Below are 14,580 nucleotides of genomic sequence, written 5' to 3'. Positions count from 1 at the left end.
AGAGGCGGCGGGGCGGGAGGCCGGGAGGAGGAGCGGTTCCGGGTCGCGCGCGCGGCGGTTGCCGTGGGGATGAGCTCGGAGCGGGGCAACGTGGTGCGCAGGCGGCCGCAGCGCCACCAGAACGTGCGGGCCTTCAGCAACCAGCGGCACGATGCCAGCCGCCGCCGCAAGGTCGGGCACCGCGGGGGGACGGGCCGGGACGGGCCGGGACGGGCCGCGGGGGGACGGGCCGCGGTGAGAGGGCGCGACCAGGCCGCGGAGCTCCCTGGGGAGGCCCTGAGGTAGGCCCTGGGCCCGCGGTGCGTGAGGAGGCTCTGCGGCCTGCCGCCTCGGCCCGCCCTCGTCTGAGGTGTTCTTAGCGGTAGTTACGTGGCAAAGTGTCTTCTTGTTTTATCATCGCTTTCGTTACCGCGCTTCGGTTTGTTTCACGCCGTTGTTACAAAAGATCATTGTTACCTTTTTTTTTTTTTGTTTTGTTTTAAGGTAAGGAAGGAAACGGTTTACAATATGTTCTTGGAACGTGCTGTGTGCCTGCTTGTGGCTGTGGTAACACAATAGCAGTGGAGGAGAGGATGAAGACCAAGCAGTGTGCCTGAGCAGAAACACCGCGGAAGTAGGATGCTTTGTCTTAAGACGCGGTTAAAACAATACACAAGAAGAGTGTTCTGTAGGACCACTATCGCTGTTGTGTCAATATCTCTTTAAGTAACCTGACCAGGCTGGCAAGGAGGGGGAGAAACTAGTAAGTCAAAGTAGTGGCACCAGAGAGAGAGGTGTGTTGGTGTTTTTTTTGGCTTTTTTTTTTTTTTTTAGATGATTGTAGAACTGGTTCTGCAAGTTGAACAGGTTTCATTCCTGGTGCTCCAAGCAGCACCAGTATTATTTTTTGTTTGAGTCATTGTACGATCCCTGATAGTATAGATAAGTGTATTTTCCTGTCTGCAACACCCCCCATCCCCAAATATCCTAGAGAGCTGTTCTATCAGAAGAGTCCTTAAAGAAAAACTGAGTTCTGACATCAGTTCTGTAACTGAAATAATCAGTTTAATACACAGATTGGTGTTTTTTATTTTTATTTTTCTCAATATTTGATATCACATAGAAGTGACTGTACAGTACCATGCACTTAAAAAAACACATTAAAAAACACACACACACATCTTTTGAACATAGCTTTCCCTTCTGTACCTGCCACTTGGAGACTGCTAAATACAGGAAAGAAGATTCGTGAAGAAGGTGCTTCCTATTACAGTGTGCAGAATAATTTATTTTTCTTTTGGTGTACCCTAATGTATAAATTAAAATTTTTGGCCTCTACTGGTGAGGGATCAACAGAGACCATTACAGTGATGACTAGGCCTGATTCTGCTGTTTAAGAAATTTGAAGAGTGGGACTAACAAAGTTTAAGTGGTGATTGGTGTCATAGTATAGATACAGAATATGCTTAATGATGACACTGAGCATTGCTTCTCTGTCTTGTCACTTCTATGTATTTGTGTCGCCCGGAGGGATCAGGTGTACCACAGGCACTTGAGCTGTGATGATGCAAAGGAACAAATAGTGGAAGTTTGATCAGGAGGACTGATGTGAAACTGAGACATTCCTCCATTCTAGCTCTTACTGGCTGAATAAATTTGAATACTTAGGGTTGCTGAAAGAGGGTGGATCACCTGCAAATCACTAATTTTTTTTTGGAGGGGGGGGGGGGTCTGGTGTTGGCCTATCCTTGACTAGTGTTGTACACCGTTCGACTTAATAGCATCTTGAGAGGTTGTAGAATTTTTTTTTTGCTTAAAAATTTATATCCTTCTACATTTGTGTAGTGCTTTCACAATGTTGAGTATCAAGTACAGTAGCTTCAGGTTGTACTGTGGGTGGACTTGAGGAAGTTATTGGCAGTGTTATTGCTGCTCCTCAGTAAGGAAGCTGCTGCAGAGGAAATTAATCTATTAATCTTTTGACTTTTCCTTGCTGGTAGTCATTAGCCAGGTTATTGTTCTTGGTTTTGGTTGTTTGGTTGTGTTTTCTTTTTTAATGGTTTTGAGCTTTCTGTCTGACATTGACCTTGGCATCCATTTTCTGATCTTAAAGACTGTTGTTCAGATTATTTGCAGAACATACTGAAAGATCCGTTTATGTTTCCTCTCATGATCAGGCTCTACTACAGCATTACTCTGGGATAGCCCAGTTGAGGTGAAGCAACACACTCTGCCTCTCTACTACATTTCATTAGGTGCCTACAACAGCTCTGGGAAAGCTTGCTTGCTAGAATGAATTGAAAGGAAGAGACAGACAGAGTAAGACACACTGTGTTGTTAATTATTGAAACTGGGAATTTGTTTATGGGTGATTGCTTCATGTAGTATATTCTGGTACAGCTGTTTGTGACACTGAGCTGAGGAATATACATTATGTTATATGAATATACATTTTGTATAAAGTGTATTGCATAAATCAATATGGAAACTGGAAACGAAGGTAGTGCTAGAGATGAAAGCAAATAGCATTCAACAGGAACATTTAGAACTCCATTGTAATAAGACAGTAAACCACAAAGTGATTCATATTTACACCCAAATGACTGGTCTGTTTCTCCATTTCTTCCTCTCATTAAATACACCCCAGATGATAATCCAGATTTTCCTAAATTTCAGACGTTATTAACTATGAACCTCAGCTTTACCATAATGCTGATGCCAGCTACTTCTTCAGCTAGCTGCGCAGATAAATAATCTGTTTTAGTAGAGACACTGGTCAAGACTGTGGGAAGGCACAGGGAAGAGAACAGGCCTAAATGCTGGGTCAGTGATTGTGACTTAAAGCTCAGAAAATATAGGTAAACTGGTACCCAACTGGAATTGACAGGTAACTGTACTGGAGTTTGGTTAGTTTGAGTTCTTAACGCAAGGGCAATTTGAAGACTAAAGTGTACTCTCTAGTCATCCCTCCTATACTGAGTTTGAGAGTAAATTCACGACTAGCTTTTGCCTTTCAAGTAGGCAGACGAGGGGCTAACAGAACATATATTTTGGACTCTTAAGTCTTCAGTGAAAACATGCGCACATGTGCACGAACACATACATACATTCATTTCTTTATGGGGGTTGACTGTCAGTCCTTCCAAGTGTGCACACTCTTACACATCCCGAGATCCGTAGGAGAGTTGAGTTGTTGTGAAGCTATTCACTGATGTGGAAATAGCTAAAGGTCCATCTGGAGCTGGATTTAAAGAAAGATTTTGGTTTCCTGTGTTCTAAAGGCCATGATGCAATATGTGAGCAAGTGAAGTTCTCTGGAGTATTTGGTTTCGGTCTGTGAAGTGTGTAGTATAGCCTTGAGACACTGGCATTTTGTATCACAGAGTTTCAGGTTTGTTAGTTAGCATTGTTTTTTTCTAACTACTTTGTAGTCATACACTAGCGTTTGTATAGAGTTTTGTTTTTTTGAGAAGTGTAGTTATTCAGAAATGCTGCCTTCAGCCTTGTTGATTGAAGTACTATCATCTGTGCTTGCGACAAGGAAGTTTGTGGATAGCGTTGACTTTGTGTTCATTTGCAGTAGAATAAACCACTCGTGTGCTCAGTGGTAGAAGTCTGCTGTCAATACAGTAAATCAAAATACACATGCACGCACACATAATTAGTAACTTCCAAACAGACAGCGAGGCTTCTTTGAAACCTCATTATTACATCTTCCTTTTGATTGCTTTAATGCTGGCATAAGCTAGGGATTATTTTGTATGCCAAGTTAGTAGGTGTAGGTGCATGTATTTACTTTAATACATTCTGAACTGCTTTTGGCAGGTTGTTAAATGATTTAATATTGGGTTACTTAAGTGTACAGAGGATGCTGTTTTATTGATGCAGTTGACCTGACTGCGTGTATATAATATGCACATGGAATATTTTGTGACTATATACTTAAAAATGTTTATATAAGTCTGCATTGCATACTTGCCATTTCTTAGGAGAATATATAGCAATACTGTAAACATTGGATGAGTTGCCCTTGTTCCTGGAGGAAGTATGGCAAAGGGAAAAAGGAAAGAGGTATCGAATAAAACAGAGAAATGAGAGTAAAACATGTCGAGAAACTGCTGTATTAGAAAAAGAATTTAGTCTGTTAGAGTAGTTTTCACCCTAAGAAAAACATTCCAGGCCATAAGCATTACCATGTATTTGTGCATGATAGCTAAATATATGGGTGAATAATGAGGTTGGCAATCCTTGTTTGGGTCTTTGTGGGGGTTGTGTTGTGTTGTTGTTGTTGGTTTTTGTTTGTTTATTTGTTTTAAAGGAAAGCAAGCTATTAAATGGGTGAAAGGAAGGATAAATATGTGAAAGACTGTTCAAAATACATACTAAGGCAAATATTATTAGGAAACATAAGCAGCAGAGAAACTTATTTAACTGATAATTGCTCCATTCTGAGTGGGAAGTGAGATAGCAGGAAAGTTTCTCTTCCTGTTTTTGAGGAGAACTTATTCTTACATGTTTTTCAGTGAATTGGAAAAAAAAATTGAAAAACAAATCATCCAAATATTTAATTATGGACAACTCTTTGTTTCTTCAAGCCTGCTTTGCTTTTGAAAGTGAAATACCTTTTTTTTTTTTTTTTGTCAAAGGAAATGTTGAATTTAGCATAGAAAACCACAGTGAATTATAATTCAGATTGCTTTTGTGATATTGACATTTAGAAATTGGGTACTATTTCTGAGCAAGGTAAACTTAGAAGACAAACACAATCATAGAATATCCAAAGTTGGAAGGGACCCACAGGGATCATTGGTTCCAGCTCCTGGCTCCACACCGGACCACCCAAAAAACAGACCCGTGTGTCTTAGAGCGTAGCTCATAGGTTATGAACACTGCCCTGGGGAGCCTGTTCCAGTGCCCGACCACCCTCTCAGTGAAGAACCTTTTCCTAACATCCAGCTGAGGTTAAATCAAGGTAAAACCGGGTAAATCTGCCTTCTTGCCTGCTTTACATCAATCCATCCATCTCTATTAACTTTCTAAACTGGCCAACTGGTAGAAGGATGGAAGAGTCATAGTCTCATATTCAGATATGCTGAGCCACCCCATACCTGAAGTGCCAACTTCGAGCCAAAAAATATAGGAAATTGCTGAAGGGGGGGAGGAAGAGACTGTGCTGTATGCGTTCCTATTAGGAGGAGCTTAAAATTGAAAAGCTGTTATCTTCATTCCAGTTGTTCCCTTCTGAGCAGATACAATGTTGTTTCCTCAAGGTCCTTTGTAAGATTTGTGGTCCTACAGGTGACTGTTAAGTCCAGGTATCTTTATGCCTGAACCAGGACTTAAATTATACATAAATGTGATCTTTGGAACTACACTTTAATTTGTTGTCCTGTTCTTTTACTAGTAATACCATAGCATTTATGGCATGCTTCTATTACAAATGAACGTTTGAGATTTAATAAGGTATTTTATTAAACATGCTTAAGACTGTCAAAATTCCTTCTTCCTGGAAAATACTTTAAATAACTGGAATTACCTGTGTTGTATACTCAGGCATTCTATTTTATGCTCAGAAGAGCTGGCTTTTACTGCTGTGATATTTTTTCTTTCACTCTGTGTTTCCCAGACTCTGGATTTTAGGTAATATTCTTTGTATTTGTTACTTATTTTAAAAAAACTCTTTAAAATAATTCTTTTTATCTGCTACCCTTGTTAATTTTGAGGAAGGACTGCTAGCAATGTGACTGATAGTTCTAATACAAAGCAGTATGTATTTTCAAAATTAGTGGGGTAGGACAGTTTGGGAACTGCTGTTCCTTCTGTTAATGATCTGAAAATTTAACTGAATTTTGAGTTTCTTTTTTTTTTTTTCGATCTTATCTTTAGTCTCATTTCTGCTCTTTGACTAAATTTCTTCTTTGAGTCATGCACAAAACTGGTACATGAGATGGTGGCACAGCATCAAAAAGCAGGAGCAACCTTGCATACTTCCCGTAACAGTGTCTCTGTAATGGCTGATAAGCACCCCTATCTTTATATGTGGAATTAATTTGTCCTTTTAGCTCTCCTGGCTTTGTGTATTTATCATTTTACCATGACTCAAAAATCTGCCAGTGCACAAGCCACCTTCGTTCTTACAGCACTGCCCTCTTTACTTAAATTACATTTTTCTGCATTTCCTCTAGGGAGTCTCCAGTTTCATTGCCTCCCTCACTGAAGCTTTGTTTCGCCAAGCTAGCTTGATGTAAAAATGGCATCTATCACCTCAAAATATGATTGTCTTTAGTGACTTAGTGTGATACATAAAACTTAAGACTTGGTACCACTGAATTTCCTTCTCTTCCTGACTTTTGAGTCTAAACTGATAGCTGTCAGCATTTTGGATAATGTCCTTAATCCTTAGCTTTGCACTGAATATTGGAAGTGTGACTGATTGAACCAAAAAAATGGAACAGTTGAAACATGGCAGAGTAGAAACAACCTAACTGCACAGACCAGGTCTGATAGAGGTTGATTGACTTTATGTGGATAATATGCTTGTTGCTGTGAAATTTAGCTCTTTTAGACCTTCTTGTGTGTTACTGATGTTTTATTAAAGCCCTTTTTCAGTGGTGAAACAATGTGTTAAGGACTATAGAGCGAGAACTAATCTTCACTAATCTTCGGGATGAGGACATCAGATAAGACTTGGGACTTTGTTCTTCAAAGCAAAGGTGAAGATCCAGTCACATAAACCTCTGTGCACATGACTGGTCTCTTGGCCTTGCTGTAAGGTGCTATGTTCAAGCAAAGACCTATTCTATGAGTAATAGGAGAAGGCATTTTCAGAATTTGGCGTGACCTGAATTTTACCTTTATAAAAAATATAGTTAAAAATCAGTGACTGTAAGATTGTCGTATATTCAGGAGCCACATGATAAGTGTTCCTGGGAAAAAAGAAGCTCTGGTAATAATAGGTATACCTATTTTCCTGTTCCATAACAAACGTTCAGTAGAATTTGTAGTAGGCTGACAGTTTTACAAACTGAATTTCCTTCGAATGAGAGGTGAAAGTAATTCCTATCTTATTCTCCTACATTGTTTATGCCACAATCAGTTGGGAGTGTTGCCTCCGGAATTCCAAGCGCGTTACACATCACGGAGCCGATCCCTGCATCACGCAGTACCAGGGCTCCCGTCCCCAGCCCCAATGGCATGACAGATTATTGGAAACTACGTGGTTATCAGCAAGGAAGCTAACTCCCCTTTGAAAGACAGCATTTAGAAACAAACAGCTGTCTTCAGCGTGAGTGACTGTAGTCTTTTGAAGTTTTTTGGGCTCTGCCTTAAAAATACCAAAAATAGTTGATCACAGTAAAGCACACTTGTGAATACAAATTACAGTGTTTGTCTTTCTCCCCTCCAGCATTACTAATTAATGCAAATTAGGAGAGTTGGAGGGAGAAGTGGGAAGTTCAGGCAATTTGCAGGTTATTAGAAACTTACTGAAGCCATGCTACTTCGAATCTTTGAGGAGGTGAAGCACTGAAAACAAGGCTTACCTTCACATTGCCTGAATTTTTAAAGAATGAGCACAGTCAGTGCTGACAGCAGGTTGAACTGCCAGCATTTTAACAGGTGCCCACTGAGGATTTACCACTGATTTTCTTCTCTCAGAAAGTTACCATGTTAGCCAAATTATTGTGTTTCCCGACAAACTTCATTGATAATATATTGCTGACATCAGAGCTTTCCGTATTCAAGCATTTTGCAAAAACTGTGTTTTTTGTTGTTGTTGTTGTTTTTTGTTTGTTTGTTTTAAACATGCTAAATCAATATTGAATCATTTGGAAAAAAAAAACAAACTGTCTTTTACCTGAACCAGACAAGGAGTACCACAGCTTCAGGTAACTACAGCATGGGAAAACTCATACTTTATGTTGAAGTTTAGTGAAAATGGAAACATTGGAAAGCAAGTCCCATAGCAGAGTCTCACTCATAAGTAGTATTTCCTCCACCACATACCTTTTGGGGAACGGAGTAAGATACCGTGTGTTTAAAGCTAGGCTTATTCTTTCATTTAGTGTATTGAAGTAGACTTCTGTGGATTAGTGAGAAGCTCTTGTGGGTCATGAAAACAGGAAATTACTTTGGAAATTATTGTATGCATAGATGAACTTATAAACTTATTTCTAAAAGGATAATATAAAACCTGATCCCAGTCAGTGCAGGATCTGTCCCAATGAACTTTGGGGTATTTTAAGCAATAAAAATGTTTTAGACCATTGTTACCATCTTAGTTTTTTGTACAGCTATCATTTTTAAGCTCGCTTAAAATAGGCATTATATATATTTCTATTTGCAATGAAATTACTGTTTTTATAGTTCTGAATGTGCGCACAACCATAGAATAGTTATAATTACTGCTGACACTTTTGGTTAGAGAAGAATTAAAAGTGTGGTTTTCTACTGTTTCCAATCTCAAAATAACTTTTCTTGTGCAAATCATACTGGCCAGTTGACAGTTTGTATTCTCGAGCAAACTAAACACAAAAAGTTGCAGAAGACGTTAGAGTAAATTTGGCATTAGCTTGGAAATATACTGTAAATTAAGTGACTGTTTAGAGGATTTTTATCTTAGATACTTGTGAGCAAAAATCTAATACTTTATAAGGGAATTTTGTGACGAAAGAAACGTTGAGTGGTTTGACAGTAAATGATATGTAAATTCTATTTTATTGTGGTCTGAAAAAAAAATTTTTAGACTACTCTCTTCAAATGTGTAGTATAACAGTAGCTTGAGCAATAATAAGCTAAATGTTAAGTCTTCTGGGCTGTCTTCTCTAAATAAAGAGAGCATATTTCAGGGCTCAGGTTTACTCAAGTCTTGTTTAGTAGTAGCTCTAGAGATGGAATAATAACAAGAAAATAATAATAATATATTGTAAACAATATAAGAACATAAATAATGCTGTTAACTATGTTAATGTTAGTACAGTAATAACAGGCTGCCTTAAAGTAGAAGATGACCTCACCACTCTGTCTGCTGAAGAAAATTACTAGTAGTAAATTATTAAATGCTTATATTAATATCAAATAATTTTCTAAATATAGTATGAATCACACGATGGGTGGAAATGCTTTCTAAGCAAAATTATACTCATAAAAGTAGGAAACCTTCCCTTATTTTAATTTATTTTATTTTTTATTTATTTAGAGAATAAATGCTAAGCTTCATGATGGAGTATGTCAGCATTGTAAAGGTATTTTGGAGTGGCGGGTAAAATTCAACAAGTACAAACTACTATCAAAACCTAAAAAATGGTGAGTTAAGATTCTTTATGTTAATCATTGATAGTATAATTTGTGAACTTTTTGGAAAATAGTCTGTTTTTGGAAACCAATAGGTGGTAACTGCTATTATGTTACATTCTTCGGTCTGGAGTCCGCAACAGTAATAAAAATGCAGTGTTAATTTTCAATTTCATTTATCTTTTTATCTTAAACTTTATAAAAGAAAATACAGTAGAAGGATAACTGCTTCCCTCCTCTCTGTCAGAATATTTGAATAATCTAAACGGTTACTTTGGACCTGTAAATTTCCAATAATGTGTCAGTATGTCCTCCCAAAGGAAGAGTCAAACCAGAACCAGTTATAACTTGATTTTCTAAGGCCTTGTAGCAATTCAGTAAGTATTGGAGGAATCTGTACACCTCAGTTGTTGTTTTTTTTTGTGTGTGTGTGTGTTCACAAAGACTATCTGGCAGAGAAATTGTGAGAGAAGAAAGCTTTATTAATTTTGTGTCATATCAAACAAAACTGGCAGTACTGCTCTCAGTGTTACAAAACATAACATTCATACAAAATGTTTGCAGTATTTGCATTTCTTTACTTCTTAGTGTGTTCTCTTTTCATATGTGAAACTATAATCCTACATATTAAATGCTTAGCATTGTTTGCAAACAGAACTGTATTGAGTGGTTTTGGATAAGAACGTAACAAAGGTGTTAAGTACCTTAAAATAGTTTATAGGTTTATGATAGGCTAGTCTTCTGAGATGGGTACTCTGCTTCCTCGTACCTGCTCATCTGTAGATGTCTTTATGTCTGTGACTCCAGACACAGCCAATATCTCAACAATGAGACATGGAACTCAAGGAAAGTACAGCAGGGATGCAGTGCACAACATAAGCAGATTTGTCACACTTGTTCCTTCTGCATGTGTGTAGTATTGTGTTACATACTTTTGAAATACATGCTCCTGAACCACTTGAAGAGGTTCTGTAAGTACATGTGCAATTCCCTGAATGAATATGTACTTTATTTTGGTTTTCATGAGGTTGAAAAGGAAGGAAGGAATGTCTGTTCATACTATATCTCTCACTTGTGAGAAGTTTTACTTTTTAATATGAAAATATATGCAATAAATATTTTGGTTTTAGTAAATGATTTCACCCTTTCATGTTAACAAAAAAATTCTGATTAGGCAGCAGTCTCTCTAGTTCTCAAAGTAAGCATACTGGGTTGTATGCACCGTTGATGAAGTTGGGAGTTTCTGTAACTCTTTCTCAAATAACTACATACCCATTTAAAAGTAATGAGCTGGATCTGGTTGTTTTACCTCCTCTCTACTCACCCCGAAAGGAAAAAAAAAGTAGGCAAAAACATATGTAAATCAGGGAAACATGGGAAATTAAAAATAAAAAATGAAAAAGGTGGCATCATGGTACAGTTGCTTCTGACAAAATTTTTGATGTTTTCCATCATATTTTTGAACAAGTAAACTAGATTTCATATCAGTCCAACTCTACAGACAGTGATTTCTCTGCTTGCCTTCAGCAGTTGGATACTACGCTTTCTGAGTGGGCCAGTGTTCTGAAAGAATTTCAATGGGTGAAGCGTCTAAATAAAGTAAAACAGTACAGGCATAAGAAATTCATATTTCATGATGAGAAACTGAATTCTGTACATCACAGAGGATGGAAACAGAGGACTTCTGTGCACCTTAATTTATTTATATTTTAACTCTTTAAAATTAAGGTTTTTATTACAGCTACAACTTAGTCCAAGATCTACAAGTATTTAGGTAGCACAGATTAAATTGTTGTTTTTTTTTAAAAAAGTCTGTCCAGCTTGGATTGATAATGTCCCTGTTTGGGGAGACATGGCTGAGAAGAACTGTAGATATTAACACTATTGCAACTGAACATGGAAGAAGTTTAAAAAAAAATAATGAAACAACTAAGTAGGTATTTTCAGTGACGTCTGACTGAAGGTTTTTTCCTGGGGGAGAGGGAAGACCAGAAACTAGGCAGTTAAGACTCTGCTTTTGTCAAATGTGTCCTACAACAATTCTTGTGAATTTATAGTTTCTTAAGGAATTGTGTGTCTTAATAATGAAAGTTCAGCAAAACCTTGATGCAGATAGTAAGGAGAACTTGATCATGCTTAGGAATGGGATTTGAGAAAGGAAGTAAAAATCCTGTCTCACTGGATGCTAGCTAGTGCATCTTTCCTTATAAGGCATGCAAAAACACTTCATGTTTGTCTTCAGCCTGCTTTAGCCAAGTCTGCAAACACCCTGTTCAGAACTGTGTACTAAAGCTTTCCTGACAGCCTTTGAGTGCCTGAGGGACCAAGGAACGGTGGGTGACTTTTAGGACAGCTGTATAACAAGGGTTCTGTTCACCAAAAATACAAGCCTTTAGAAATGTCAGATGATTGTTAAGCCGTAGTGTTTCAGAAGTTAAGTTACAGAGTTTCACCGTATCTTAAAAAAGAGTGGCTAAAAACCTCCACAGAATTATGATGGTTTTGTTCAGAAGAGAGTTCCATGCAGACTAGTGTTTGTAGAAAGCAAAGTCCAGCACAGACTTTGTTTATGTTCTGAGAAGTTCAAGAGGAAGACTTATTGTTTGGATTGAAATGTTTTAATTGTAAAAGTCCACTCACCTTTTTACACTATATTCTTATTTATTTATTTTTTTATCAGTAAGCCAGGTGAATTAATTTATGCAGCTTTTAAAGCAAAACAACCCACTGAAATTAATGGAAAATTTCTTTTGTCATTTTAAATATAAAAATTCTTACTTTCATGTTTCTTCTTCTAGTTTTAGCAAAACTTTCTGAAAAAGTTAAAGGGGAGGGAAAAAGGCAATGATCTTGATAATGATGCTTCTTGAAAAAACAGCTGTTTCATATGAAACTGGCCTTCAACAATGCTTCTTTTGAAGACTGTGTCTTTGAACACAGAATGTTTAATAAGTGTACACAAATATTTTTTTAATCATGTTTTCTTTCTCTTCACAGTGTGAAGTGCCTCCAGAAGGCTGTAAAAGATCCTTACCATATTATTTGTCGACCATGTGCTTGTAAGCTGGAAATTTGTGCCAAATGTGGAAAGGAAGAAGAGATTGTAATTCCGTAAGTAGTTCATAGATTATACAGTTTCGGCACTGCGCTTCATTCTTCCTCTTTATTAAAAGCTTGTTTGGAAACTGCCAAGAAGCTGTTGTACTTTATGCCATATTCTGAATAATCATGACAGGAATCAGTAGGAGTCATCAGCTTCATTTTCTTCTGCTGAAACCAGAATGGAATGCCTATTGATGTTAGTAGGGCTGGGCCAAATAATTCTTACTTGGATAAGACACTTTATTTTAATACCAAAGGATAAATGACATCTCTTCTTTAGGAACAAAGTACTTCAAAATGGATTTAAGTATAGAGCACCATAAAATATGTGTGATACAATTTACTGTTTGCATTTTTTGTGTCATTTGATGATTCAGTTACCAGTGAACAGAAATAAACTAAAGAAGGACAGATACTGAGTACAGTTACTGCAACGTGTTTAGCGGGCTTTTATTATTATTATTATTCTTTTACTAGCACAGTCTCTTTTCTGAACATTTTATATTAACTTGCTAGCATGTGACAATTGGCCAGCAGTTGATTATTTAGTCAGACAATTTATATATGAATATATATCTATATACATGCTTTTTTTATTCATAGATTCCTTTCCTTTACTGTCTTTTCTATTCAACATGAAAGTAATTTGAGGTTATTGTCCCCCCTCCTCCCTTCTTCTCAATCTCCTTCCATCCCAGGTAGAATATTCAGTGCTCCATCCTCTTCTCGTTTAAGAGAGAAATTCCAAAAGTAGTTGGTGATAACTTAATCTTGATTTCTGCAGGATTGATAAAGGACAAGACAGAACTGAGAGTAAGACTACTGAAAATGGCCAGGAGAGTGGATCGGAGGATGAACCTGATTTTGACACAAACTTCAGTAGTACAGACAATGAAGAAGATGCTGATGTGCTTGAAGAAAGATTTAAAAATATGAATTTTAAAAGGACAAAGGTCTAAAAAGTTGAGTTTCTATAAGAGACTATATGCAATCAAATGTGATAGACTGTATTTGCCCTAAACTTCTGCTCTGACAACCTGATTTGACATGTAAGGTCTTCACATGTAAATGCTGGTGCAGTGTATTTTGACAGTTGTTGTGGGAGTTGTACCAGTAAATATTTTCTTATATTAAAGGCAGAATTTCTTGTGAAAAGACTCAGAATTTGAATATTTTAAGTACAGTTATTTTTTGCTTATATGTAACAACTTCTTCTCGTGAATAAATCCTCTGTGTAATTGTTCTGAATTCAGTATTACACGACTGTTGCATTGCCATTTAAAAAGCTACATGGATGTCTGTAGTCCAAATAAAGAGCACTGTCATAAAAAGGAAAAGCTAACCAATTTTAATAGATTCCTAAGGGAAGAAATTTCATTTTCTGTCAATAAGTTTCCAGACAGGGTCATTACCCTAGAACATACCAAGTGGCCATTACTTTTACACCTGCTACTTCTTTTCTGTGGAAAGAAAAGAGTGCCTAAGTGCCATCACTAGGTGTGCATTACATATTTGATCTTATTACCAATGTTTGGAAATGAAAAAAACTTAAGACTTTTAGAGTTTCTCATACAAGTTTCACACTTTCTCTTCTTTTGAACATAGATCTAAAGGGTTCGCTCTGATACAAAAACACTTGGGTGTCATGTAGTGATGCTGCTATAGAACTACATTTACCTCATTACTACTTCAGGTGTTTTAACGTTATGCAGCAAGATATGTTGTTACAGTCTTCCGGCTTTTCAGTTCTTTCTAGTGGTTATTTCAATGTAGACTAAGCTCTAAGGACTTAACTGAAATTAACATTTACTGGATTCAGGGTGGTTTAATTTCTTCTTTATCATCTGCTACATCTACAAATAAAGCAGAAGAAATACTTCCTGGTAATTAAATGGTTTGACCTATGAACAGATGACGATATTCTATGGAGTTTTTACTGACCACATAACAGCTATCCAGCTTATTTGGTGTTCGGTCTGCTTTGCAGTAGCAGGCATAGCAAAAATTTGATTCCCAAACTGGCTTCTTCAAATGAATTGTGACGGACTTGGGACTCTAGAGTGAGGGTTTTGTTTTGTTTTGTTTTCTTTTTCCATCAAATGATGGAAATCCTGAAACTTGTTTCTTTTGGGTGGAGATAGCCACCCTGTGGCTGCTGTAGTTGCACTTAACTGAGAAGAAAATCTACTTACCAAGATGTGGAGTTAC

General features: G+C 37.3%; 1 protein-coding gene across 1 annotated transcript; it reads left to right on the top strand.

Moving 5' to 3' along the window:
* Positions 1–14: 14 nt before the first annotated feature.
* Positions 15–13,703, top strand: CZH9orf85 (chromosome Z C9orf85 homolog). The gene is made up of 4 exons (XM_040540014.1): positions 15–171; positions 9,176–9,282; positions 12,268–12,381; positions 13,157–13,703. Exons 1-4 carry the CDS (start codon positions 70–72, stop codon positions 13,329–13,331), a joined length of 498 nt encoding a protein of 165 aa, XP_040395948.1. The 5' UTR covers positions 15–69; the 3' UTR covers positions 13,332–13,703.
* Positions 13,704–14,580: the final 877 nt, after the last annotated feature.

The sequence above is a fragment of the Cygnus olor genome, chromosome Z, assembly GCF_009769625.2.
Source record: "Cygnus olor isolate bCygOlo1 chromosome Z, bCygOlo1.pri.v2, whole genome shotgun sequence".
NCBI classification, from domain to species: domain Eukaryota; kingdom Metazoa; phylum Chordata; class Aves; order Anseriformes; family Anatidae; genus Cygnus; species Cygnus olor.
The sequence above is the reverse complement of the archived record's forward strand: the minus strand, read 5'-3'. Positions and strand labels throughout refer to the sequence as shown.

What these genes read in the sequence shown, in the direction of transcription:
- CZH9orf85 (XM_040540014.1), top strand. Translation starts at nt 70, where the DNA reads ATGAGCTCGGAGCGGGGCAACGTGGTGCGCAGGCGGCCGCAGCGCCAC. An exon ending in CTATCAAAACCTAAAAAATG is followed by an intron (nt 9,283 to 12,267) that starts GTGAGTTAAGAT and finishes TTCTCTTCACAG; the next exon opens with TGTGAAGTGCCTCCAGAAGG. An exon ending in GAAGAAGAGATTGTAATTCC is followed by an intron (nt 12,382 to 13,156) that starts GTAAGTAGTTCA and finishes TGATTTCTGCAG; the next exon opens with GATTGATAAAGGACAAGACA.